Below are 22,478 nucleotides of genomic sequence, written 5' to 3'. Positions count from 1 at the left end.
GTAAGATTTTAACCTGACTACATTGGCTTTATGATTTCTTTGAAAAAAAAATGTTATTAAAAAACATATCTATATAAATTGTTGTACATAAATAAAATCTTTTTTTGTGCATACTTTATGGTTGTTAGATTAGAAGAAATAAACATGAAACCTTTGCATCCTAAAGAATATTTAGTGATCATAACTAGAATAGAATATGAATTTATGATCCCTTAGTATATTCTATATTGATGAGTTTGGAGCACATATTTAAAGACTTTGTTCATGTATGAAGGTTGAAGGGTAATTATTATCTCTAAAAATGGCCCATGCCTTATCTTTTTAACAATTTCAAACATCATGATTGAAGCATTTTCTCTTACCACATTCTTATTTTATTGCACTCCTTACACATAAGTATTATGAAGGATTGCATTACCTTATGATTTCTAAAGCTATAAACACAAGTTTTGACCTTCACAAAACCAAATACTAAAACTCTTTTTGTACTAGTTAGTTGCAATCATACTCCATGCATGAGACCTTCCCTAATCACCGTATTATTCTTGACTACTTGAAACAAATCCTTTTTCATAATGGGGGATGTAGATAACTCTGCTAGGGCTATGGACAATCATTGGAAGCGAAGCAATATATGTGGTACCCGGCCACCCCAATGTGTAATCATCCCATTAGTTGCTTCAAAATGGGGAATGATGACATATTCAGTGAGGCTATAGACACTCACTGGTAGATAAACAAGGTCACTAGTATTGGGTTAAACCCCAGTGTGTGATCATCCCATAGTTAGTTAATCAATGAAATATAACTGAAGATTTTCTTTAGTCAAGATAGTTGATGACTTTGTCGGGGCTATGGATTCTTGCTAGAAGTGGAGCAACATCCGATTTTGGAAACCTATGTAGTGGAAACCAAAAGGGGAATAAACCATGTTACTAGTCTCATGGTTTCAGTTGGAATTTATTTTAAAATGAAAGCCATCCTTGTGATCTTAAACTAGTACTAGAATTTCTGCAATCTTTCAATAAATAATAGTAATAATGAAATTATTTTCATATGGTTTTGAAATTCTCTTGTGAAGGTTTAGACATATGACAAAAGATGGTCATTATGCCTATGAACAAATGTCTTATATGTGAATAACCACTGAACTCATGAATCTTTACATACGAGATTTCATGGGATTAATATTTGTTTTATTCTTGTTATCAATCAATTAAAACTTTAAGATGCAAAATATTTTCATTCTTTTTCCTAGGATAGATTAGGGTTTGAATTTTTTTGCTTCAAAGTCTTCCTTTCCTCCTCCTATTAAAAAATTAAGGGTTTGTCTATCTTATTTTTCCTATAACTATTAATATGAAACATCTCCCTGTTTAAATAAGATCATGCAGTACTAATATTTCCTCTTTGAATTTTAGGTATATTTTGATCGAAATTTTATTATGTATGCATGAATTTTTCAAATTTGGTGTTGAAATTTGTGAAATTTTGTGAAGATTGGTCGGAAATGTTGAAATGTGTGCTTATATCATTGAACGATTGAAAGGAATAATGATAAATGACTCATACATTATAGTGGGCATTGATATACACACTAATTAATTCCCATGATGCATTAGACGACAAAGAGAAATTATACTACTCATACCTTGTATGTTGTTGAAACTAGGGTAAATGATAAAATGAGTGAATCAACCTGTAAGTTTCCAACATTGTGCTTGACTATCAATATTTAATAGTGGTAATTACAAGGAAAATCATTATAGGACATTTAAGTATAACACATTGACATTTATGTCTATACTTATATGATGATATGTCATGAGTTTCATTCTTAAAGTGAATCAACTCCATGCCCAATTTAAAGGCACTAGGTCTACAATTCTTGATGTCTCGCAAGAAGGCACCATCCCCAGTAGGAGTCGAATGTTGTCATTAAATTTGACCCTCTTTAGAACTAGGCTACCTCTAGGGATTTTGTCTCACCTTAGCCTTTATCATATTTTTTCGTTCTTGCTAGATACCATATATTCACATTTCGCAACATTATCCCTAGTCACACAAAAAATTGTATCAACAAAATAAATTAAAAACTTCAATCATGAAAAATAACATTAATAATAGTTTGCAACATTACTTAGATAATATTAGAGATCCATAAGATGGTGTGTGCTATTATTATTATTATTTAATTCTTTTAATGTTATTTACCACACATAAATACACATATATAAATGATTAATAACACTAATTAAGATGTCATAATAATATACACCATTAAAACATTATTAATAATCATAATTATGACTAAACATGATTAAGAACGAGTTGTCCACGAAAAGGGGGAGTAATGACCACAAAAAGAGACAGTTAAATAATCACACGACATAAATAAAATACTTATTATAATAACCTTTTTAGGAGGGTTGGCTTCCTTATATATATATATACTTTTAATTCATAAAACATATTTTACAAAGATAAATGTAGGTAAAATGTGAAAAGAAAAATCACCTCATAAAAAAGTTTATCAAAATATTTTCCATGCAATAATCTAATGTCCATTGCTATGCACGTAAATAATATTTTTACATTTTGTTAAAATTATTAATTTCGCAAACATTTCATTAATGAAGTATTATTATTAAGGAAAAAAACGAACTTTTTTATAAGGAATAAAAAAGTTACAAGCACATGAGTTAACATTCCAGAAACTTCTGTGATCTTGAGACCATCATCAGTCCTCAAGGAGAGAGTCATACTCCCCTTAGAATCACCAAGTCAAACCAAAAAGAAATAAGCTCTTTCTCGCTTACTTTCAGCGCTGTGTCGTTGCCTTCTATGGACAACTCTGTCAAAATTTTTAAAACATGCCAAAATAAAACGTGGGCCTCCTTTTTAAAACAGGAAAACAACCCACGGATCTGTTTTGCATAAGTTTGTTTTCAGAACAGCAGACCCGAAACAGGAAATAGTAACCAGCAGTGTTTACAATTGACCGAAACAAAATCGGATATAAGTAGACTGTCTATAAATCCAAAAACCTGAAACATCTGATATTTTAAGAAAAAGTTAAGTGTGAGGAGGGAGATCCGACACACGGATCTGATCATGCAGCTGTTCAGTTATCCTCCACGAATCCACAGCGAGCTGCAAACCCTCTTTAGAAAGCCTATCTGCCTCTTCGTTCCTGTCCCTGTAAATATGTTCAATAGAGAAAACATTAAAATGGAGTTTTAAGTTTTGAATCTCTTCCAAAAGCGGCCTCAGCATATAATTTTGACATCTATATTTCCCATTGACCCAGTTTATTACATTCAAAGAATCACCAAAGATCTGTACTGTGAAGATATTTCTGTTTATGAGCCAGCATAAAAGAAGTTTGAGGGCGGATAGTTCAGCAAAATTGTTTGATCCGGTTCCTAATCCCACAGCAGCTTTGAGAGAGTGAGAGGGGCTTATATGAATGGAGATTCCAGCACCCGTAATGTTGTTTTGAGCTGCCCCGTCGAAGTAGGCCCATGGAATACCTTCCCTGATTCGCTCTTCCTTTCTGGGGGCTGAGTTCTGTGATTCTTCAGGTTCCGGGATACTAGACAGAATGGCTGAGCTTTGGATAGCAATCACCTCCGCTGGAGTAAGTTGTTCTCGGAAGATGCTTCTATTTCTAGCAATCCAGATACCCCAACAAATAATGGGGGGGAGATTTCTTAAGTTCCTCTCTGGGTAGTGGTTCCACCAATATTCCCAAGCTGAAAGAAAAGTATCCCCTTCCCATCTAACCTTTTTCCCTAATAAATTTTGCATTTCTTCCCAAACTTTCCTTGCAAAAGGACAAGCAATGAACAGGTGAGGAATGGATTCAGAGTCTGAGAAGCATAAGGGGCACCTACCTGGGCCCTGTTTGAATCTGGATTGTAGAATATCCCAGGTAGGGATTTTCTTTCTTAAGACACACCAAGAGAATAATCTTGCTTTCTTGGGGCACTTCAATTTTAGCAGAGGTTTAACCCACCCTTTCTTCTTCATTAAGAATGAATACCCCGCCTTTGGGGAGTAGGCTCCAGTTTCAGCATGTGCCCACACCAATTGGTCCGGTCTATCCTGAATTCTAACATTTGATCTCTTTAGCTCCTGAAGAAAACTCTGCCACTCATTCCTCCACCTGGGGTCAATTCCTAACTCTTCTTCTGATTTCCATGCTTGGCCCCAAATGGTTGACTGCCCCAAATTAGCAATCTGATTTAGACCATGTATCCCCTTCGAATCCAGGTGAGCATTCAATTCAGGAGAAAGAGCGAAAGATTCGTTGCAGCCCACCCAAGGGTCTCTTCTAATCCTTACATTTTCACCGTTTCCTACCTGCCAAGCCAGACCCTGTTCGATAACCTTGAAAGCCTCGACTGTAGCTTTCCAAATCACAGAGAAATTCCTGCCTTTTTTGTTTGGGTTCCTTATCCAATCTTCTAGGGGCATGGGATCAATATATTTTCGTTTTACTACTCTGGTCCAAAGGTTCTCAGAAATGATTAAGCGCCAACCGGATTTTGCTGCTAAGGAGGTGCTGAAATCAAAGAGATTTTGTATGCCCCATCCACCCCAGTCTTTTGGCCTTGCGATTTTGTCCCATGCCACCCAAGGAAGCACTGAGTCCTCCTTTGACCCTGACCAAAGGAATCTGCTGCATAGTTGTTTAATCTTGTGGAGGATACCTTTTGGGATCCATGTCAGAGCTGCCCAGAACACAGGCATGGCCTGAAGGACTGAATTCACCAGGGTCAACCTGCCTGCTCGAGATAGCCACTTGTAGCTCCAATGGGAAATTCTTTGTTCGATTTTTGCCACCAGCCAATTCCAGTCCTGCTTTCTATACGATTGAGGTTTTAACCAAAAGCCAAGATATTTGAAAGGATTCTCCATTTTACAGGCCTCGAAGGGTAAGTAAGATGTAATCAGGAGTTCCTCTTGTCTGCTGAAACCCTCCAGAATTAGCTGGGACTTTCTAGAGTTTATTTGAAGGCCTGTTGCTTTCAAGAACAGGTCAAGAATACTTTTAAGTTCTTTAATTTCATTTAAACTCCCATTTGTAAATAATAAAATATCATCTACAAAAAGGAGATGGGTAATGAACAAATTTACAACAACTTCCAAACCTTTTACCAAACCTGATATTTTGGCATTGGATATCAATCTACTGAGACCTTCAGCAGCTAGGAGAAAGAGCAGCGGAGAAAGGGGACACCTTTGCCTCAACCCCCTTTGACCTCTGAAGAATTGGGAGGCGGCCCCGTTTATTAACACTGCGAAACTTGCGCTTGAGATACACCCCATGATCCAGCTTATGAATTCCACCTTGAAACCCAGGTGAGTCAGCAGCATCCTTAGATAATTCCAGCTGATTCTGTCATAAGCTTTTGACAGGTCAATTTTTAGCACAGCCCCTTTCAAGTTTGAGTTTCTGATGCTATGAATGGTCTCTTGTGCCACCCCTATAGCTTCGTGTATTTGACGACCGTCTAAAAAACCAAATTGTTCCGATGAGATGCAATTGGAAAGGATCGGTTTCAGGCGAACCGCAATGGTTTTTGCAATAATTTTGTATATGCAATTGCACAGTGAAATTGGCCTGAAGTCCTCGAAAGTTTCCGGGGCCTCCTTTTTAGGAATAAGAGCAATGAAAGTAGCATTGAAAGGGGTATAAACCTCACCTTTTCTCCTTGATTCCTCCACCACTTTCGTTAGCTCTTCCCCGATCAGCTCAAAAAAATGAGTGAAGAGTTCAACTGTCCAGCCATCCGGCCCCGGACTTTTGTCTTTTGCCATAGATTTAACAATACTTTCTACTTCCTCTTTTGTCACCTCTCGAAAAAGGTCTTCAGCCTCTTCCCCCTCCACAAAACGAGGAAAAGCTTGAGTTGTTCTAATAATTTCAGCTAAAGAAACCCCTCCTGGGTCTGAGAACAAAGATTTAAAATGATTCTTCCCCATATTTGACAAAGCCTCAAAGGACGAGGCTTCTCTGCCCTCAGGGTCCTTTAGCTTCCAGATTGTATTTGCATTTTTTCGGCCTTTTGCATAGTTGTGGAAAAATTTTGTGTTCTCATCCCCTGCTCTCAACCAGATTGCCCTGCTCTTAAGTCTCCATTCTTCCTCTTTGTCCAATAAGATCTTTGCTCTCGATTTCTCAAGAGCCACAATCCTTTCTTTTGACTCCTGTGTAGCATATGCATCCGCCTCAGGATCTTCTAGAGCTCGGAGTTCATCATCTATTTTGTTCAAGACCTCATTTTGTTTTTTCCTTCTTTCAGAAGCCCATTCTACAGTTGCTTTCTTTAGTCTTTTTAGATTTTCCATGAAGAGAGCTCCTTTATTACCAGAAGAGTCTCTGCCTGTGTGTCTCCAAGTATTCCTGAACAGCTGGTTAAAAGACTCTTCTTGCAACCATGAAGCATTGAATTTGAAAGGAGCTGCAGGTTTTGGGGGAGGCTTGGAAAGTTCTAAGAGAATGGGGAAGTGATCAGAATTTCCCCCTTCACCCACCCATTGCCTGAACATTGGAATATTGGAAGCCATCAAGTCACTGATAAGGAAGCGGTCTAGCCTTTTTGCTATTCTCTCCTCCCCAGTTCTCCTATTCCTCCAAGTAGGCTTGGCCTTTATAATGTTTACATCTATCAGCTTGTGGGATATGAGTAATTGAGCAAAATAATCTGATAGGGGGTCAATTCTGGCCGAGGGACCCCAAGCCTCCGCATTCCCTAAGGAGAAATTTAAATCACCTCCTATTATCAAATTTTTCCCTTTCATCAATTCTTTAGACATGAACGCGTTCCAGAAAGCAACCCTTGCCTGACAAGGCCCATAAACATTTACTATCAAGAAGGAGAAATCGAAGTCTGGGTAATCAACCTCCATACCCAGCACATTGGGCATACCCCAATGACTCAAAATTTTCAGTCTGCCATCCCTGCAACCGATGGCAAGAGCACCCGAGTGGCCCTCTGCATCAAGGGCTACAAAGGTCCACCTCGGGAGGAGAGAACTGAGGACGGGTTCAATATCTACACCCTTTCCCAGAGTTTCTTAAAGAAAGACCAGATCCGGGTTATAGCGAGAGATTAATTCCTTCAATGCCAGTTTTTTGGGTTTACTGGTTAAACCCCTGCAGTTCCATGATAAACAGATCATTTTATAACTGCCTCAGGGGGTTTTGCTGCTCTAAGCGCCCCAGAAATCAACCTTTGCTTGCCGTCAGCCACGTCAAGTTTTGCTTTGACTTGGGCTTTTGACAGATCTGACTTTCTTCCTCTGCCCTTTTTATGAGAGTTTCTAGACGATGAAGGACCCAAACCACCCACTAGTTCCCCCAAATCAGGGAAGGGATCAGAATTTTTGCTGAGGGATCTAAGATTATAAGTGCGAGCAGGGGTGGAGCCACCTGAGACCGGGTTATCTAGGGAAACGACTTCACAGTTCAGATAATAGTCTAGTTTAATTACCTGTCGTTCATTAATATTAATTCTCATACATTGATTTTAGACCTTAAATGCCTTCTTCTCCCGATCTGATTATAAACCATGAACCTTTTATCAATAAGTTTATTTGAGTTTCGTTCATTAATATTAATTCTCATACATTGGTTTTAGACCTTAAATGCCTTCTTCTCTCGATCCGATCATAAACTATGAACCTTTTATCAATAAGTTTATTTGAGTTTTGATGAGAATTCATTTTAGAAATTAATGAAATTAAATTTACCCATGTAAACATGTAGTCTAGATTTTAGGGTTAGGTTATAAATTGAAAGTTATTACCATGATTACTCACGATGAAATAAAAATAGTCAAATCATGTTACAATCACATCATGTTACAAGGTATAAGGCAAGTGAGTAATGTGAATTTAATTATTAAAACCTATAAATATTCACATGAGGAATTTATAACAAGTGCGAACCAATATGAAGAGCGTATAATCATTTATTGAAAACTTTATAGCAATCTATACAATTTTACGTAGGGGCTCCTGAATTTTCTGAAGCTTGCAACAACAACACAGGTTGACTGGCCTTGCTGAGTTTCTTCCTTGTGTTTATTCACCCATACATGAACCCATACATGAACCTACTTGGGTATTTCACACTCTGACGACCTTTCTCTGTGGCTTCCTTCGCCTTTTACGGCCTTGGTGTCCCTTCTACCCTTTGGCGAACTTTTGGTTTGAATAACACAAATACTACCTCAACAGACTTTTTGAATAATTTCAGAGTTTCAGTACTCAAAATATGCGGAAAAATCTCACTCTTTATTGATCAAAATATTTCAGATTACAAAAAGTTGTAATACAGACTCTGTTGTTCTTTCCTGAGATAGACTGTGATGGCATTTACCAGTGTTTGCTTCTTAATAAACAAGATAGCTTTCTGGAGGCTACCTGGCCAATTCACAGACTCAGTCTCTGAACAAAATACACAAATACCTATAGATCTAGCCACTTTAGGTTCTTATCAGTGCCGAGCACACTGATACGCAGGCTTCTCAGATCCAACTTAAAGATATTGATTTCAATTTCGTGATGCAAGCAGATCAGGCTATCAGCCCGCAGATGCAGAGCAGGAAATAAATCAGACTCTTCTGACTCTAAAACACCCAAGACTCTAAGACTCTAAACCCCGATGCCTCATGAATGAGCCTTACTCTCTATTTATAGCAAAAGAGAGGGGACAAACATTCCTGTAGGACATGTGACAAAGGAATGGAATCATTGCTTTTGGGTAACACCGAGGCGACATCCGCACAAAGATTCCAAGTCTAGAAAAGACATATGGGGACCAAGATTTAAAAAAAACATAGTGGATACTTTTTCGTATAGAAAGCCCACGTGAAAACTGAAAAGACTACACAGAGGAGACTTTTTACTGGAAAGTCCTCGAGAAAACCAGTCACAATATACCCGTGACTAGGTATTATATACAGTGTGGATACTTTTAGATGGAGTCCACGAGAACCATTTCATGATGGATTTTCAAGAATAGTAATACTGGGAAATCGGTATTTTTTATATAAATGTTCATCCCATGCTTTAGTATAAATTCTTCTAACTATCATGGGTTTGTTTAATACAATCTGATGTTTAATCTTAGTCATGACCAACCATTCATAATGACGAGTCATATACTGGTGTAGAATTTGACTTTCCGTGAGTTGGAGTTCACTAAAAGTTTTGCAAGGAGTATGAAAGCACTCAGGAATATTATTTTCTAAACACCAGTCACAATGCAGCTGATAATATGATTCATAATAAATGGGATCAATGGTTGTTTTGTTGATGTCATAATCATTCCACCAGTCTTGTAGCCATTCACACTGTTGATTCTGTTGCATGATCCAAGTTGAACCAAACTTCAGTTTTGTATAATGGGTTTCGTTTTTCCCATCTACATTTAACAGATCCCACCAGAGTTTTTTGTATCCTGCAAAATTGTAAATAGTGTTAGGAAAAATAAGATTTGGATCTCCTCCTAGCCACTGGGCAAAATTTTTTCTATGTGTCCATGCAGGATTTCTGGTTCTATTTATACAAAAATATTTGTGATAGACTCTGCGTCTGTCACCTCCTTCAGACCATATCATGGTGATATCATGGAAGTCACTTCTTAGTGCTTCTTCTGCTTGATGAGCTGTTGTCATACTTCTGGAATATACCATGTCATGAATCCATCTGCTTCCTTTGGGATACACCTTTCTTTCGGGAACTAAGTGTAGAATATCTGTGTGATTTTGCAGATTGGCATCCAGAACTTTAGTGTTTCTAAGTTGCCAAGTTGGTTTCCACTGATCACAGTATTCCTGCCAACTTTTATCTTTAGGAATAGACCTAAGGACTTCTTTTTGCTGACTAGAGTCCCATTCTGTTACAATCACCATTATATGCTCAGGTTGTTGTATATGCTCTCTGCTAAGAAAATCTGGTAGACAATTTTCAGACCCTTTAATGTGTTCTACATCAAAGTCAAAATTTGCAAATAAGGCTTGCCATCTGGCGAACTTTGCTTCACCAGGATTTTTGATATCTTTTGTTAAAACTTTCTTTAAAGCAGAGGCATCAGATCTTAATAAGAATTTTTTATTGACCAAATGGATTTCAAATTTGTCAATAGAATTCCAGGTAGCTTTTACCTCCCTTTCAATGACAGAATAATTTCTTTCTGCCGATTCCATGTTCCGGAGGCAAATTGGATTATTTGTTCTTCATCATCCTTCCTTTGCTTGAGTATTCCTCCCCATCCTAAGTTGTTGGCATCTGATTCAACAATTTTAGGAGAATTGTCATCAACAACATACAGAATTGGAAGAGATTTTACCTTGGCCTTTATATTTTTTACAGCATTTGTATGAGCATTATTCCAAGATGGAGGATTCTTTCTCAATCTCTGGTTCAAAAGATTTCTGTCTTTTGCACAATCCTGATAAAAATTGCTGACATAATTTAGGCATCCCAAAAATCTTTGAAGCTGAGTTTTATCTATAATAACATCAAGGAATTTTTCTGCAAACTCAAGGGCATGTTTTTGGAGAGATATTTGGCCATTCTGGATTGTGTGACCAAGGAACTTGATAGAAGTTTGAAATAGTTCAATCTTCTTCTTACTCAAAACAAGACCATTTCTTTTGACCACTTGCAGGAAGGTTTGTACATGTTTGAAGTGGTCATGAACATTCTTAGAAAATATAAGAATATCATCTATATACACCATTAACCAATCAAAATAAGGCTTAAAAATTGAGTCCATTACTTTCTGAAACTTTGAAGGAGCATGTTTTAGACCGAATGGCATAACATTCCATTCGTAATGTACTCCAGGAATACTGAAGGAAGTTTTGAATTTATCTTTTTCTGCAATAGCAACTTGCCAGAATCTTGATTTGAGATCAAACTTTGAAAATATTTTTGCTCCGGTGATTCTAGTTAGCAACTCACCCTTGTGAGGTATTGGATAGGTATTATCAGCTAAAACAGAGTTTAGAGGTTTGTAATTTATGACTAATCTTGGGATACCTCTAATCTATTCAGATCTTTTATTCACATAGAATCCATAACAGTTCCATGGACTGTCAGATTCTCTTATCAATTTTCTATCCAATAGTTGTTTGATCTCTTTTTTGCAGAGATCTCTGTATTCCTTGCTCATAGGTATAGCTCTACTTTTGCAAGGCCTACCTTCATATCCTGGTTTGTATGGCAGATCAATACTGTGTTGCTTTCTGTGCCAGAAAGCATTGGGTTCCTCAGAACAACATTCTTCTTCAATTCTTCTTTTCAATTCAGAAACTTTATTACTGACAGTGGGAGTTTTTAACTGTTCTCCTATTTGGATGGTAGATTTCAAATCTTTTAATTCAGTCAGCTTCGTTTCAACTTTGTCTAATTCTTTCATAACCTGAACCATTGTAGATACTCTTGGATTTGAAATATATGGCATTTCAATCCGTTTTTGACTTCCATCAGAAGTGGGTACAATAATAAAATATCCAACTCTATTTCCTTTTAGTCTGATTGAACCATGTGGTTCCACAGCTGCAAGAAAGACATTTCCTAATATACAATCAACAGGAATGTCTGCTACTGCAAATTTTAGCTTTATGCAATGTTGGTCAAAACATATGGCAGCTTTGGGTACTTCATATCTAAGAGTTTTATCTCCCAATCCTACTACTTTTCTAGTAGCTGCAACCCAAAATTTGGCTGGAATTACCTTTGTATTGAAAATATTGATATCTGCACCTGAATCAATTAAAGCTGTTAGAGAAAACATTTCTCCTTTAATACAGACGTTTATGAGGACATGATGTTGCTGGTATTCAATTGCTAGTATCCTCATTTCCCTGAAACCTACTGTAGGATCTCTTTTTCCTTCAATTATTTCAACTTGAGACTCAACAGATTTTGGTGCAGAATGTAGAGTGTATGCATTTGTGCATGCAGAAATATTTTGTGTCAAAGGTTGCTTGCCTTTTTCTAACTGAGCTATTTGATGCTTAAGAGTAGAGATTTCTGTTTTAAGATTATGGATTTCTCTACTTACCTCCCCCAAAGTGAGTGCGCGAACTTTAGATGGAAATTGGTCACGCTGGAAGGCTTTAGTGTTTCGCTCATAGGAGGCATCTACAAAGAGAGACTTTTTGGCAGATCCTTTGCTGGAGTTGGAGGAATGAAATTGATTTAAAAAAGTTTCCAGGAGCTTGTCTTTCATTTCTCCTTCTTCCATGGCACGAATTTGTGACAGAATTTTTAGTTCTTCTTCATCAACAGTCTGAGCCATCAGTATTTTTTCTTTCTGATAATTCTGTTCTTCAGAAGTATCACTGGAGCAATCAGAATCAGTAGAATAGCTGCAATTACAACCATCTGAATCAGAACAGAAACATTGCTGCATATGAGTATTTAATTCTTCTATTGATGAATCAGAAGAAAAGGAATTGTAAGAATCAGAGGATGATTCTTCAAGCTGTTGTTGTTGAATCTGTTCACGAATCACAACATTCAGACAATGATCAGTTTTGTGATTCCTAGACCCACATCTCATGCATAACATTTGGGTCTCTGTTTTAACAGCTTTATTTTGTTTATTCTGAGGCATGGATTTCTTGCCTCTATTTTTTCTGGATTCTTCACCAACTGGGCACCTATTTGAAGTGTGACCTGTTTTCCCACATAACCAACAGGTTAGTTTATTCCATCTATCTTGTTTGTGAGAATGGAGATGGATGTCGGATGGCTTGTAGTAATGTGTTTTAGGGATATATTTGTAGTATCCCTTTCTGTGTCCAGAGGTGGCCCTTCTTTTCTTGCTGGTTGGCTTATTTCTAAATTGTTTGTTAGCTTTCTTTGCCTTTCTTTTGTCTTTCCTTCTTTTGACAAGAGGATCTTCAATATTTAGGCCGTATTTGTTGCAGATTGACTTACTGTCAGGCAATCTGGAAAGCTTTTCTAAAGATTTGTTTACTTTAGAACTTGTGCACAGACCAACCAATGTTTTGGTAATAATGGAATATATTTCTCCCTAGGTATATGATTCAAAGGGCAATTGGAAAGCCTCTTGTAGACGTAATAAGTCTACAAATCTAGATGGAAGAGCTACTAGATATACCTGTTTCCAGAGAAGATTTTTGGAATCTTTTACCTCATAGATGCGCTGCATCCAATCTCTATGGAAGTCTTCAAACTGAGATAATTTATTGCACTTAAGGTTCATCAGAATCATTTCGTGCTTATCTGCTATTTCTGTGTCAGAACCACACCAGTGTTCTTGAATCATAGAGGTGAGAGCTCCAATCATATTGCTCTGAGGCGTCCCATCATCATTATGAATTATGTCTCCTCTTTCATCTTTTAAAAGCTCACTTTCCATCTTTGTCATTAAAGCTGGAGATGTTTCAGTTTCCCACCATCTTAAGAGAGTACCAGTAAAACATTGGATGAGAGTTTTACAAGATTTTGTCAGGCCAGGGTAACTCCTCATTGAACGAGAGAAAACACTGATTGATTTATTCATTAGCTAGTACTTTATTTATACAAATACAAAACGGATCAGTTCATCTTCTAGATGACTGTCCGGCTTCACCTCATCCGTTTCGGATTAGGTGTCAACATTCCCCCCCTTAATCTGAAGGGATGTTGGTGAGTCCAAGCATCATTCTGAATCTTTCAAGCTTTTCTCTTCCAAGCGCTTTGGTGAAGATGTCTGCAATTTGCTCGTTTGTGGAACAATGACGGAGATGGATTGTTTTGGCCTCAACATGATGTCGGATCAGATGATATTTAGTATTGATGTGCTTAGTACGATCATGGAACTTTGGGTTCTTGGCCAACTTTATTGCAGATGTGTTATCAATCATGAGTGGAGTTGATTGTATTTGTTTTACTTGCAAATCTTCAAGAATTTTCCTGAGCCACACAATTTCTTTCGTTGCTTCAGCTGCTGCCACGTATTCTGCTTCTGTTGTGGAATCTGCTGGTACTGATTGTTTGCGTGATCTCCAGGAGACAGCTCCTGATCCAAGACTCATAGCATATCCTGAAGTAGATACCCCAGTTTCTTTGTCTCCATCGAAGTCTGAATCAGAGTATCCAATCAAGTTGAAGTCGTCCACCTGTGTATACTTGATTCCAAGGTCTTGAGTTCCCTTCAAGTACCTTAGGACTCTTTTTGCAGCAGACCAATGTCCCTCACAAGGCCTTTGCATAAACCTGGAGAGGATTCCAACAGCAAATGAAATGTCTGGTCTGGTAGTAGTGAGGTAGATGAGACTTCCTACAAGCTGTCTATACTTAGTTGCATCCTCAAATTCCTTTCCTTCAGTAGATGTGAGCTTCAAGTTTTGTTCCATTGGAGTAGAAAGGGGATTGCACTCTGTCATGCCAAATCTGTATAACAAATCTCCAATGTATTTCTTTTGAGAAAGAAATATGGACTTTGGGTGTTGGGTTACTTCAATGCCAAGATAGTAATGAACATAGCCCAAATCAGTCATTTCAAAAAAATTTCCTAATTCTTTCTTTATGGATGCAATATAGCTTTCATTGTTCCCTGTCATTAAAAGATCATCTACATATACCACAAGATATACAACTGTTTTGCCAACTTTCTTGACAAATAAAGTTGCATCATCAAGATCAAAATGATTGAAGTTGAGTTTCAGAAGATGCTCAGTTAGTTTTTCATACCAGGCTCGTGGTGCTTGTTTGAGGCCATACAAGGACTTCACAAGTTTGCATACTTTGTGTTCATGTCCTTTCACAGCAAATCCTTCAGGCTGGGACATAAAAACATTCTCTTTTAGATCTCCATTCAAGAATGCAGTTTTTACATCCATTTGATGGACTTTCCAACCGTTCTGAGCAGCTAGTGCAAAGAGTGTCCGGATGGTGGCCCATTTTGCTGTGGGAGCAAAAGTTTCCTCATAATCGACCCCTTCCTTCTGTGCAAAACCTTTTGCCACAAGCCTAGCTTTGTGCTTGTCAAGTGAGCCATCAGCTTTGTACTTGTTCTTGTAGACCCACTTGCAGCCAATTGGTTTGGTTCCAAATGGAGGATCAACCAGCTTCCAAGTGCCATTCTTTATGAGGGCATCATACTCCTTCTGCATCGCTTCTTTCCATTCATCATGAGAAGCAGCTTCTTTGAAGGAAGTTGGTTCAAAATCTGTAGACAAGTTCAATTCACAATCATAAGTAACATCCATATCAACAGGTGAATTAGAGTTATCTACATCACCTCCATCTTGTCGGTTTGAATTTCTGGTTCCTGTTTTTCCAATTTCATCAGGATGAACACTTTCAAGTGTCTTTGTCAGCCACTTTGGGGGACCTTTCTGAGATGGTCCAGGCTGTTCTGTTGATGGAGTTGGGTCTGAATCAAGATTGAGTCTCCCAATTCTATCAATTACATCACTTAAAGCATCATCCGTTGTTGGAGTGTCATGCAGGGGAGATTGTTCTTCAGAAGAAGATTCCACATGTTGATCTAGTATAGAATCCCCCCTTCAAGATGTGGAATCTGATTATCAAACTCTTGAAATGATTTTGGTTTTGTGAATCTATCCAAGCGATCAAGTTGCCGCTCAACAACACTGTCAGATTTGGATGATTCAAGAAAATGACATCTCTAGATAAAACAAACTTTTTATTTACTTCATCATAAAGGCGGTATGCTTTAGATGTGTTTGAATACCCCAGGAAGATACACTTACAACTTCTAGCACCAAGTTTGTTTATATGTACCTTTGGTATTAAAGCATAACAGTGGAACCCAAAATCCTGAGATGTTTTACCGAAGGAACATGTCCATACCACAATTCATAAGGAGTCTTGTTTCTTATAGCACTAGATGGACATCTATTCTTTATATATGCAGCACATAGAATAGCATCAGCCCAAACATTGTCTTTACATTTTTGAGAAAAGCATGGATCGTACCATATTCAAAATTGTTCTGTTCATTCTTTCAGCTACACCATTCTGTGAGGATTATAAGGCACAGTTGTTTGATGTTTAATCCCATGTTGGCGAAGATAGTGTTCAAATTCTTTGATGTATATTCTTTTCCATTATCAGTGCGAATAGACCCAATATGAGATTGTGCATCATTTTCAATCCATTTATGAAAATTCTTGAATGTTTGAAAAGCATCAGATTTGTTCTTCAAAAAATAAACCCAACACATTCTGGTGTAATCATCAATAAATGTCATGATATACTTATTTCCATTTGCAGAAGGAACAGGCATTGGACCACATAAATCTGAATGAATAAGTTCAAGCTTCCTATGTGCTCTTGAATGTGAATCATGAAAAGACTGTTTGCTATGCTTTCCTAGAATGCAAGCATCACATTGTTTATGTTTTCTAGGAATTGTAGGCAAAACCAGCAACACCATTTTTCTTCAACAAGCGGAGACTATCATAGTTTAGATGTCCAAATCTAGCATGCCATAATAAACTTGATGGAAGTGTACCTTCATCATGATGAGAAATATATGAAAAAATGCTGTGCATGAGCAGAGGTTCCTTGCAGTTTAAGAAGTCTTTCTTCTTCTATACCCCTCATGACAAGTGAGTGGTCAGATGCCTTTCTTACCTCAAGCTTGCCATCAAACATGTGAATGGAGTGACCTGCTGGCGGATGTGGACCAGGGACAGCAAGTTTCTCTTCAGCTGTGGGAGATATAGAACATGATCCAGAAGAAAGTCTGGAAGACCAGGCAGTTTAATCCTGATTGTGCCAAGCCCTGATGGCTTGATTTTTGACTGATCTGCAAAGTATACTGCTCCATCAACATTATCAGTGAAATCTTCAAAAAAATCTTTCCTATGAGTCATATGACAGGTTGCTCCTGAATCAAGCAACCAGTCATTTTTCGAAGAAGTAAGTGAAGCATTAAACAGATCTTCATTTACTCCAATGTTACATTGTGCCTCAATATAGTGAGCGGATTCAAGTGCTTTACCTTTGTCTGAGTCATCAGTTTTACCTTTCTGCTGATTTCTTCTCTGCTCAATCTTTTCCCATGGTAGCTTGCATGTAGAAGCATCATGAGATCCTTTTTGTTTGCAGCGAATGCAATGTAAGTCTGCCTTTTCTTCTTGAGGGTGTCTGCCCCCCCTGCCTCTGAAGTATCTTCTTCTTTCTCTTGAATGCATACTGTAACAAAATATCTCTGCCAAAAACTTCTGTAAACAAAATCCTTCTGAAAAAAATATCTCTGCCAAAAACTTCTGTAAAAATATCCTTATATGATTGCCTTATGCATTATATATATCACTGCTCACATATATATATCATTGTTCAAAAATCAAAGGGCGCTCAATACACTGTTCACTGCTCAAAGACTGCTCACATATATGACTGTATTACTGTTTAACAAAAAAAATAAGGGCGCTCACTGCTTTTCCATATATCAATATCTCAAAAAAAATAGCGCTCACATATATGACTGCTTACATATATCACTGCTGAACAAAAAGAGGGCGCATATATATATGTCACTGCTTACATATATTAAACAAAGGCGCTCATATGAAAATCACTGTAAAGAAGGGCGCTCATCACTGTGGTCTCAATATATATCACTGCGCAGGTCAATAGCACACGTAGGTATATATATCTCAGCATTAATATATATATCCGCAGGCCTATATCTCAGCATTAAATCTCAGCATATATTATATATATCTCAGCATTAATATACATCGTTATATATATCTCAGCATTAATATATCTCAGCATTAAACGCAGTCACCAAAACCATAAACGCAGTCACCAAAACCATATATATATTTCCATATATATATATCCGCAGGCCAGTTTCTTCAAAACTATAAACGCAGTCACTTCTTTCACCAAAGCTTCAATACCGACCGTTGTGGGATCATGATCCAAGGCTTCTGTCAGGCCAGGTTTCGATGCGCATAAACGCTGGCTTCAATGTATTAAGGCGCAGTCACCACAGTTCACCATTCACCAAAGCTTCACAACCCGATCAATGGAGTTTCGACCAGGATACACCAGCAGCGTTCAGTCCATAAACACGCAGCAATAGACGCAGGTTTCAATAACATTAAAGGCACAGCTCTCAATACATTAAAATGCAGGAGTCTTCAGCAACAAAACGCAGGAGTCTTTTTTAAAAAACGCAGTCCATATGAACAATAGCCCAAACGTTAAACAACACAGTCCACAGCTCATACCTCCAAAAACGATACCTCAATTCAAGTACTGGCAGCAACGTACTTAATGGCAGAGGGCGCAGAGAGCATATGCAGCGCTGGTGCGCCAGGGAGCAGAGGCAGCAGAGACAGGTATGTCAGAGGCAGCGCAGAGAGCAGATGTGGCCAGCAGGAGTTACAGCTAATTTGGGACCTGTGCTCTGATACCATGTCAGGCCAGGGTAACTCCTCATTGAACGAGAGAAAACACTGATTGATTTATTCATTAGCTAGTACTTTATTTATACAAATACAAAACGGATCAGTTCATCTTCTAGATGACTGTCCGGCTTCACCTCATCCGTTTCGGATTAGGTGTCAACAGATTTAATTTCATTTTTCCCTCTTAGGCACATAAGCTTGTATTCTGTAAACATCATATCAATCATTTGTCTTATCTGACCTGTACTTAGATTGTCAATATTCCATTCTCGATGAGAGTCTGGAAAGAAAGTATGAGTTTCTGGAAGTTTTCCTTTTCCACTAAGATCAGGTGCAGTGTATCTGGTAAACTGGCTTTCTAGAGGCTCATAGATGGGGAATATTTGAGATTCTGAATCTTTTTCAGGATCTTTTAATAAAGAGGCAATGGAAATTTTTTCTGAAGACTCTTCCTGAGAAGGTTGGACATCTTCTCTGGGCAATAAATGGGGAAATTTGTCCACTGGCTTGACAGGATTTTGAATATGTATATTTCTTTTATGCAAGAATGAAGCAGGAACAGGCTTGTCAGCTTTGGATATACTCATGTTTGCAAATTTCTTAGACAAGTCTGTTATGAGTCCTTTAGTAGAACATATTTCTTGTATAACCTTTTCTTCTACTTCGTCAAGTTTGTTTAAGGACTCTCTTGCATAGCCTTTTAGAACAGAGGAAGAAAATTGAATATCATTCAAACAATTATTTACACTATTGACTGAAACCTGTAAACTGTCATATTGTTCCTTCACAATAGATGCTTTAACAAAGTTTATTTCCAATCCTTTAAGGGCAGTATTAGTCCAGTTCAATTGTTCATTGGCTTTTTGGATCCTGCCATCAATACCTAAAGCATTGTCATCCTTTAAAACTAGAGGAATAGCTTTTGCTGAGTTTTGGGCTTCTCCAAGGATGATTCCTTTGTAAGGAGGAAATGTAGATGAGGTTTCAATCTTACTACCATCTAAAGTGGACCAAGAGTGCTGAGTTGAAGAAGATACAATGTCAGTCATCAAAACATTCTCAGAATGTTTCTTATTTTTCCAGACATAAAAGGATATCCAAGAATGAGATTTATCCATGAATTTTTTCCATTCTTGAGATAGTCTGAGTTTTTCTTCACTGGAGTGAGTAAGGCCAAAAGATTCAGCCTCTGGATGGGTATAAATATCCCAGTTTAACATTTCCTTTATCCACTGGGTATCCACTTTGTGTTTCTTACATCCATCCATCAAGGTGAAAAATTTGTGCATCTCTGTGACTGACGGCTTTTTGCAGTCTTCTGGTAAAATACCAAATCTGGATTCTGGAATTAAATCATTCATTTGTTCCAAATAGCCTAAACCATATCTTGGCTTTGGAGGCCTCATTCTGCTGAACATTTCTGTTAGCCTGGGATCTTCTTTTTCCAAAGATGGTAACAAATGCATCATCAAAACATGATCAGATTCATGTGGGAAGGGGATATCTGAACATTTTGGGTTTGGACAAGGATTTATAGATGTAGAAGCTGGGGCTTCACCTGTCCTGGGATGATGGTTGGCATGAATGACAAATTCTGCAAGTTGACTTAAATTTACAGGTATCTTGCACTCAGGGCAAATAACTTCAATAGAGGAAAAGTTAACAATTTGGGCAAACTCAAACAAAGAAATATGCTTACAGGGATTTGAAACAAGACTAGAACAAGCAGTATCAACTTCAAGGGGATCTTTATACAAAGGGGAACTTCTACAGGCTTGGTCAATTCTTCTTCTGTCTATGGTAGATCTTCGGGGAAAAGACAAAATAGCAGAGGACTGTTCTTCGCGGATATTTGCAGAAGTAATATTTCTCATACTCGGAGGTTTGGGAGTTGATACAACCCAGTGTTTAGGGAAAGTGAGGTCTTCCCATCTGATAGTTTGATGTTCTACTTTTTTATTTTTGGAATCAGTTAGAACCACAACACTTGACTTTGATTCTTTACTAGGTGCATGGAGGACTACAGGATAGAGAGTATTGGTATGGTGAAAGCATCCTCTAGTCTGAATGGCAATGTTATGTCTTTTCTTTGACATATCAAATCCAGTTGTCTGGATCTGTAGTTGGAGAATATTATCAATTGTTTCATCAAAGACATATACTGAAAAGTTTGGATAACAATCGAAATAGACTGGGCCATTTGACAGAGGAGCAACTATTCCTCCAATCAAGGAATCGGTATACTTATTATGTGTAAGATCTCTGACAGTGGCTAGTACAAAGGTATTTAGCCCTTGGTGTGTCAAAGCATTTATGCCGATTCTGATACATCCCAAATGCAAGTACTGAGTTTTTAGTCATTTGGCTTCGACTTGAAGTTATTTAGAATTCAGAAGAAGGACTAATAGACTCTTTAATGGAAATTCTAGTGGAGGCCTTTAAATGGAAAACAGTAAGATCTGAATATACATGAGAAGCATCAATACTAGGGAGTTTCCATCTAGCAGACGGTTGTGATTCTTCATATTCTAATTCAACAGAATTAATCACACGACTAGAAGCAGATGCAAACATATCCTTAAGGGGATTTTCTTCAGCCTTATCTTTCTCATCTAATTCTCGGAAAGAAACAGATCTTCTGGATGGATCCATTTATCTATAAAGAGTGATGTATTTGAGTACTAACCTTCACGAACCAAATGATACTTTTGGCTCTGATACCAATTTTACGTAGGGGCTCCTGAATTTTCTGAAGCTTGCAACAACAACACAGGCTGACTGGCCTTGCTGAGTTTCTTCCTTGTGTTTATTCACCCATACATGAACCCATACATGAACCTACTTGAAGAGCATATAATCATTTAATGAAAACTTTATAGCAATCTATATGTGAAACATATGGATCTACATTAAAATATCTTATCAAACCATGTGTGATTAAACTCGTGTGAATGTCGTCAGGTTGAAGGAAGAGGTTTATACACCATCCAACTCTCCACTCGATATGAAACAAGATCCATTCACCCAAAACAAGATCAATGTTGGATTACATCGGGTGAAGCAAGGAACATTAACCCCCCTCCAATTTTCTACCCAATTTTAAGATAAGGAACATTGATTAAAGGTAGTTTCAATCTCTAGATTCACCAATCTTTCACCTTAGTTGGATATTTTAGAGCCTTCCACACTGGAATCTATTTAACTTCACGAAAAAATTTATTTGAACTTCGTTAATGTTTTGGTTGAAAATGTATTTCAAATTATATTTACCTGAGTAAATTCGCATGTGTGAAATGTATTCTAGGAGTATATTTACTGGGGTTTATTGTGAGGGTTCAAATCAAGAGGATGACCAAATAAATTTGCATAAAATAGAATTTAGTGGTTTTTTATATTTTGAATGGATTTACTTTGATTTACTGCAGTAGTTAAATCAAGGAATCATTAATTGGTAATGAAGCACAAGGTGGACGTCTTCCTATTAATTACATAGGAAGAGAATATAACCAGACAGCGGATTTTCTCTCAAAGAAGGGCCTTCTGGGTAAAATGGGTAAGGTTCAGATGGTAATTTACATGGAGGCGCAACAACCACAATCTGTGGTTTTTTCTTTCCCTGGATAAGTTTTTACAGCAATTCCCGCTCTATTTTGCTTTTTGACAAAACTGCTATTTCCATACTTGTATGTGTAGATTATTGGAACTGTAAATATGGACGCTATATTTTTCTGTTTCTTTGTTAGTTCTGATGATGATTTAAAAGGAACAAACATTTCTAGGATGATATTTTTGCTTAAGTCTCTTTTCTTAAGCAACATGATTATTTCTGGGTTTTTGGGCAGTTTTGAGGGGATTGACTGTTTCAAGCTATTTGGAAATCTGGAATACTATAGTGTACATTCTGGAAGACAATTGATGTATATGATCCATCAGTTTTTTTTGTTTTTGTTTTTTTCCCCTAGGAAAAAATCGTAATTTCATTAGAAAAAAGAAATTACATTTTGTAGATGCATATAAATGCATATTTTGTTAATTGTTCCAAAAAAA

At 37.4% G+C, this 22,478-nt stretch overlaps 1 protein-coding gene across 1 annotated transcript; it reads right to left on the bottom strand.

Moving 5' to 3' along the window:
- Positions 1–3,075: 3,075 nt before the first annotated feature.
- Positions 3,076–10,223, bottom strand: LOC149164146 (uncharacterized). The gene is made up of 2 exons (XM_089429383.1): positions 9,617–10,223; positions 3,076–7,085 (listed from the first exon to the last, which is right to left on the bottom strand). Exons 1-2 carry the CDS (start codon positions 10,221–10,223, stop codon positions 3,076–3,078), a joined length of 4,617 nt encoding a protein of 1,538 aa, XP_089285509.1.
- Between the last annotated feature and the right edge of the window lie 12,255 nt (positions 10,224–22,478).

This window comes from Pinus tabuliformis, chromosome 5_1, assembly GCF_031772625.1.
Source record: "Pinus tabuliformis cultivar Carrire ecotype Pingquan chromosome 5_1, CPIR1, whole genome shotgun sequence".
Lineage (NCBI taxonomy): Eukaryota > Viridiplantae > Streptophyta > Pinopsida > Pinales > Pinaceae > Pinus > Pinus tabuliformis.
This window is presented reverse-complemented; position numbering and strand designations above follow the sequence as displayed.

Bases quoted from the DNA above. Each gene is read 5' to 3' on its own strand.
- LOC149164146 (XM_089429383.1), bottom strand. From the start codon at position 10,223: ATGGAATCGGCAGAAAGAAATTATTCTGTCATTGAAAGGGAGGTAAAA. The intron at 7,086-9,616 runs GTGACAGACGCA...TCTTTCTTTAAG, and splicing joins CATGATATGGTCTGAAGGAG to AAACTCTGGGAAAGGGTGTA.